This window comes from Notothenia coriiceps, unplaced genomic scaffold, assembly GCF_000735185.1.
Source record: "Notothenia coriiceps isolate Sejong01 unplaced genomic scaffold, NC01 NC01_scaffold00037246, whole genome shotgun sequence".
NCBI classification, from domain to species: domain Eukaryota; kingdom Metazoa; phylum Chordata; class Actinopteri; order Perciformes; family Nototheniidae; genus Notothenia; species Notothenia coriiceps.
Genome location: NW_011369947.1, coordinates 2,559,458 through 2,565,714, shown reverse-complemented (window position 1 = coordinate 2,565,714; position 6,257 = coordinate 2,559,458). Strand labels below are relative to the sequence as shown.

General features: G+C 37.0%; 1 protein-coding gene across 1 annotated transcript; it reads left to right on the top strand.

Annotated features, from left to right (window-relative positions):
- Positions 1-795: 795 nt before the first annotated feature.
- slc6a19b (solute carrier family 6 member 19b) lies at positions 796-5,315 on the top strand. The gene is made up of 12 exons (XM_010794537.1): positions 796-1,033; positions 2,057-2,197; positions 2,280-2,417; positions 2,484-2,665; positions 2,749-2,859; positions 3,200-3,312; positions 3,384-3,512; positions 3,611-3,767; positions 3,878-4,082; positions 4,164-4,323; positions 4,652-4,814; positions 4,916-5,315. The coding sequence occupies exons 1-12, from the start codon at positions 835-837 to the stop codon at positions 5,117-5,119; spliced, it is 1,902 nt and encodes a 633-aa protein (XP_010792839.1). The 5' UTR covers positions 796-834; the 3' UTR covers positions 5,120-5,315.
- The last annotated feature ends 942 nt before the right edge of the window (positions 5,316-6,257 follow it).

Genomic DNA, 6,257 nt, shown 5'->3' with positions numbered 1-6,257 from the left:
TATTCTCTACTACAGAGGGTAGGTATTGTACTTTCAAAACTTGTGTTTGATTGCTAAACTTCAAATACTCAAAATACTATAACCAACTAATGGATTATTATGCATTATTATCCATGTAGCGTCCAGTTAAAAAAGAATAGCAATGGTCTCAACGTAAGCAGCTGAAACAATAAAGCACTGAAAATATGAATGCATGAAAAATTATAATTCCAACAATATACTCTATATAATAGTTGTCCTAAATTAGCCATGTTGCACAATGAGTGGCTTTTATTTTTTGTTATTTAACCATTACAACAACAACAACAACAACAACAACAACAACACAATTCTACAGTGTTGTATTTCTTTTTTGGAGCAAGTACAATATATAGGAATAATTATTCCACAACTGTAAGAAGCTATTTAAACAACTTGTAGTTTTTTTTATAAACAATGGAAAGTACAATTGTTTACGATTTATGAATATGTTGATACATGATTTAGGGAAGGCATAGGATTTCTTTATGTGTGCTTATAAATATATCACTACAGCTATGTTACTGTAATGTGTTCAATCATTCTTCAACTTTACACTATACAATACATCCTATAAAATGTCTGTGCATTGGCCCTTCCTCACTAGATAAGACACTAGTTAACTGTCAGGTGTGTTCTACTCATCTTACGCCTCAAAGGCTGTACACCTTTAGCTGATGCTCTATGACACCACAGCCTAGTCAATCTATTACAGAGGTCCAGCATAAATAGTAGGATCTCACCGTGTCAGCTACAATTTAAATTCCAACATTGCACAGTGCACTATTGTATCACCACTGCAGTGTTTGACAGATCATGAAGTTCAAACTTCCCAATCCTGGCCTGGAGGACAGGATATTGTCCTATGAGCAGCTGGACTCACTGGAGGAGAAAGAGGCTGGGGACAGACCCAAATGGGACAACAAGACTCAGTACATGCTGACCTGTGTTGGGTTCTGTGTGGGACTCGGAAATGTCTGGCGCTTCCCCTACCTGTGTCAGAGTCACGGAGGAGGCAAGTGATGCATTTATGGTTCACCTATTAGATATTTGATTACTTTTGAAAACACTGTTTGAATAGAACAACAATAATTAACCTCAATATGTGCAATCCAGATCTACTGGTACAGTAGAGTATTGTTATGCATACTTCCATTGATCTACATTGACAAATTGTATAGAGAAATTGTTGCATTTTTGGTTTAACATTAGAAGCACTCCAAAGTATGTGTATGCCTGCCATCAACATTACATTGTAGATGACCTGTTTCTTAATCAGATAGAATAAAGGTTGAAGTTATTACTAAATGCCCAAAAGACATGCTACAGCCAACAATAATGTTAAAGTACTTTCTTTTGTGCTTGGACATGCAGGATAAATGCAGCTTTTTGTAATATTTGGCAGTTGATCACTGTTCATTTTGCTTCCAATATATTTTTGTGATCATCATTTGTATTTATATTTGTATTTATTTGTTTTGATATCATTTTTGGAAATTAGTTTTATTGCAATGATGCATGTTTGATTGAGCTCAATTGAAATGCAGTGCAGTTACATTTAAAATGATATCCACTTGTTACGCCCTGAAGAAGAACATCTTCTGGACTCTGTCCATTTCCACAGTACATATCTTACAGTTCTGAATTACTGGGTAATAAAGGACAACACCCTTCTCAAAGTCATACATTTAATGAGCATTATAACAAGGCCACTGATCTAACTGTATCATTATAATATATAAATATAAAAGAGGATTAGAAGGAGCTTCACCGGAGAGCAGAAGACGGCTTTTAACTGTTTTATCTGTTCAGATAAGACTTGTTATACCAACTCAGGAAATCCTTGTAAAGATCTTACTGCATTCCCTTGGATGGACTGAACATTGCATTATTAACTTAACTGCATTTACTGTTGGACTTTATCACTGCACATGTTCACGTGCATCTTGAATGATTAACATAGAGGTGTTGAAATTATTTGTAAAACCAAAATATTGTCACCATGACACAATCAACACTTCCATTGTTTTTCTTCCAGGTGCATTTATGATACCATTTCTGATCCTGCTGGTCCTTGAAGGAATACCTCTCCTGCATCTCGAGTTTGCCATAGGACAACGTATAAGAAGAGGCGGTTTAGGAGTGTGGAGTGCAATTCATCCCTATTTGACTGGCATTGGTAAGAAACGTTTTGCATAATGATTTCTACAACTAGTGGAAAAGTGCCTTTAAAGAAACCCTTTTAAAACTTTCATTGGCAGGTATTGCATCCATGTGTGTATCCCTGACGATCAGTCTCTACTACAACACCATCATTGCCTGGATCTTGTGGTACTTCTTTAACTCATTTCAAGACCCTTTGCCTTGGAGTCAATGTCCCATGAATGCCAATTCAACAGGTAAGGCTACAACTAGAACTGTAATTAAAAACTCTTTCACTGACTGACTGTGTTGAATTCCTTCAGGCATTGTCTCAGAGTGTGAGAGGAGCTCCCCTGTGGATTATTTCTGGTACAGGGAGACCCTGAACACAACCCCAAATATTGAAGACGATGGCGGTCTGCAGTGGTGGATACTGCTATGTCACATTTGTGCATGGTCTGTGCTCTATATCTGCATTATTCGTGGTATTGAGACCACTGGGAAGGTACCGCACAATGCTTACTACAATTAGAGAAAATATTTTATCCCAGCTAAAAAGTTATGTAGTGAATACTTTATTTTCCCCAGGCTGTGTATGTGACTTCCACCCTTCCCTATGTGGTGCTGACAATATTCCTGATCAGAGGGTTGACCCTGAAGGGCTCTTTGAATGGAGTTAAGTTTCTCTTCACACCAGATGTAAGTTACCAAGTTCATTTGAGCTATAACACTGGCTTTACTGCAGACGACAAATACACTGAATGCCTAACTATTAAAATATGTTTGAACACTATTTGGAAACAGGGACAACAATTAATTCCGAGATATGTTAAGCTAGGTCTAATTATATTATGTTATGTAAAATTAAAGATCTGTTTGGATATTTACCTTTAATTGGATATTCTACAGTATATAGTGACCTGCTATTTTAGTCCACTGAACAGACTTCCGTCATTTCAGCCTCATTAAAGGCATCTAATAGCCGATGCACAGCAATAACCAGTTGATTCATAATTGTGTACTTTACATATTCTTCCAGTTAGCAGAGCTGGCAAAGCCATCAACATGGCTCGATGCGGGGGCTCAAGTTTTCTATTCCTTCTCTCTGGCTTTTGGTGGTCTTATTTCCTTCTCAAGCTACAATTCAGTGCAGTAAGTTATTTTACTCCCAACTGTTTTCACTCACCTCATTTAAAGTAAATAAAATAGTATGTTTCCTCTAGTAACAACTGTGAACAGGATGCGGTGATCATCTCTATAATCAATGGTTTCACCTCCGTCTATGCTGCAACTGTCATCTACACCATTATCGGCTTCAGAGCAACAGAAAGATTTGACAATTGTCTTTCAGGGTACATTACTCATCCTTTTATCAAATGATACATTTAAGCATGTCATATTGGCTGTTATTCAGCAATACATTGACTTTGAAAACATTTTTGTGTTTCAGAAACATCCTAGCATTACTGAATATGTTTGAGCTTCCCGAGGGCTACATCACTGACAGCAACTACGATCAGGTTGTTCAACGCCTAAATGAAACAAGCCCCGAGATTATTCAACAGCTTGATCTTCCAACCTGCAACTTGAGAACGTTTCTCAGTGAGGTAAGTCTATTTTTGCACAGCTCCTTTCTTATTAGGGGAAAGTAAACTGCTGTTCATTTGAATGATTCCTGCCATGCTTTGCTTTAACACTGTGCTGTGTTTGGACCTAGGGAGTTGAAGGAACCGGTTTAGCCTTCATTGTGTTCACTGAGGCTATCACCAAGATGCCCCTTTCCCCGCTGTGGTCCGTCCTTTTCTTCATCATGCTCTTTTGTCTCGGCCTGTCTTCTATGTTTGGTAACATTGAGGGAGTTTTGGTGCCACTGCAAGACCTCAAGGTTTTCCCTAAGTCATGGCCAAAAGAGGCTATCACTGGTAACTCTCACATCTATTCTCTCATTTTATACTAATACGAATTTCTAGTATGTATTTAATCAACTGTTTGCTCTCCTTTAGGTGTCACCTGCATGTTCTGTTGTCTGGTGGGTCTGATATTTCTCCAAGGCTCAGGGAATTATTGGCTTTCACTTTTTGACACCTATGGAGGATCCATCCCTCTGCTGGTGGTTGCATTCTGCGAGATGTTCTCAGTCGTGTACATATATGGAATAGACAGGTGATATTAAAATAGTAATATTGTACATTTTTTTTGTTTATATCTTTGAAAATTATTTGTCTGATGATGCTATTCTTCATTTCTGGTGTTGGATTTAACGTGGTGTGGTTAATAGACTTAGTTTGTGGAGGGCTTGATTGTGGACAACAAAGTTGTGACCTAGCACACAATACACACTACACTGTAGGCTTTAATAATAAACATTGATTTTGCTGATTCAGATATGAAGAACATGATATCATAGTATCACAAGCATCCCTTATTATTACTGCTGTTATTTTGTTAACATACTATTAACGATGCAGTATGTGTGTCACTTTCCTCCTAGGTTCAATGATGATATTGAGTTCATGATTGGTCACAAACCCAACTTCTTCTGGCAGGCATCATGGAGAGTCATCAGCCCGCTAATTATGCTTGTCATCTTGGTCTTCTACTTCATCACTAAAGTTTCTGAAAAGATCCTTTACAAGGCTTGGGATCCAGAATCGGTAAATATGAATTTATTTTGGGATGATCTTGTAAGAATTATTTATATTGATCTTTTATTCATTTGTCATTGAAAACTCAAAATATAACGCTTTCTCTGCAGGATAATTTCCCTACACAGGAGGAAAAGCTCTATCCATCCTGGATCTACGTGATCATCTTTATATTGGCAGGGATACCAGCTCTTGCTGTGCCTTTAGTTGCTGTCTGGAAATGTGTAATGACGAAGAAGAGAGATAAGTTACATATTGATAATATCACTGACCAAATTCAAATAAACGAGGAAATCAAAAAAATCCCAGCCTAATATTCTGGTAAAGCCCACTATTTTCTCTTTCCCAAAATAATGAATCAACTGCTATAACGGTTTAATCGATGCCATTCAAAAATAAGAGACAAAGCTTTTCTGAACAGAACTCCCTGTTTCTTCAGCTACCTGTAACATCAAGTAAAGCTCTAATTTCTTTGCTGTGAATCAGGTGACTATATGAAACGCTGTAAAATTAAAAAGAAACAGTTACATAACAATTTGTCGCCTATTGGTTTATTCAAGTTTATTTGATCTGACTTTTTGCATGGCCTTACTTTCAGAACACCTTTTACATTAAGAGATTGTCATTCTAAAAACACCATAAACATTGATCTCATACATTAACAGTGGGTGAAGTACTACTATCTTCGTAAAAGCAACATTTTTTATAGCTGTTATAATGGGGAGCATCATATCGCACAGTCCATTCGTTTGTGATATTGTGGCCTTCATCATGTTCGCTTTCAGAAAGATGGAATGCACCATTAGGGAGAATATTTGAGGAGAAATGATGGAACCCTTGCAGTGTTCCACATCATTAACTTTGCCTGAAGCTCTATCTCATAGAGATTCTGTATTTCTGATCTTACATGTGACCAGGGGCCTCATGTATAACGCCGTGCGTAGGATTGACGTGGGAAGGTTGCTTACGTAGTAGAAATCCGAAGAACTACTTTTACTTTGTACTTTTTCAGTAATTTGAGTTTCAAAGTCCCCTCCAGAGAAAAAAGATTGAGCATTTTCATCTAACTTTGGTGTGGGATAAAAAACATTTCTTCCATAAGTAGTTTATGAGTCTGCCATGTTTGTACTTAGTACTTCTTAGACTACTTGCACAAATAATATGAACTACTTTTACTGTGTACTTTTTGAGTAATTTGAGTTTCAAAGTCCCCTCCAGAGAACAAGAATGACCACATTTGTCAACTTTAATGGTCGTACTAAAAAACATTTCTTCCATAAGTAGTTTATGAAACTGCCATGTTTGTACTTAGTAATTCTTAGACTAGTTGCAAACATAATATGAACTACTTTTACTGTGGTACGTTTTTCTAGTAATTTGAGTTTCAAAGTCCTCTCCAGAGAACAAGAATGAGCATTTTTGTTCAACTTTAATTGTGGTCTAAAAAACAAT

Bases quoted from the DNA above. Each gene is read 5' to 3' on its own strand.
- slc6a19b (XM_010794537.1), top strand. From the start codon at position 835: ATGAAGTTCAAACTTCCCAATCCTGGCCTGGAGGACAGGATATTGTCC. The intron at 2,198-2,279 runs GTAAGAAACGTT...TTTCATTGGCAG, and splicing joins TCCCTATTTGACTGGCATTG to GTATTGCATCCATGTGTGTA. The intron at 4,083-4,163 runs GTAACTCTCACA...GCTCTCCTTTAG, and splicing joins GCCAAAAGAGGCTATCACTG to GTGTCACCTGCATGTTCTGT.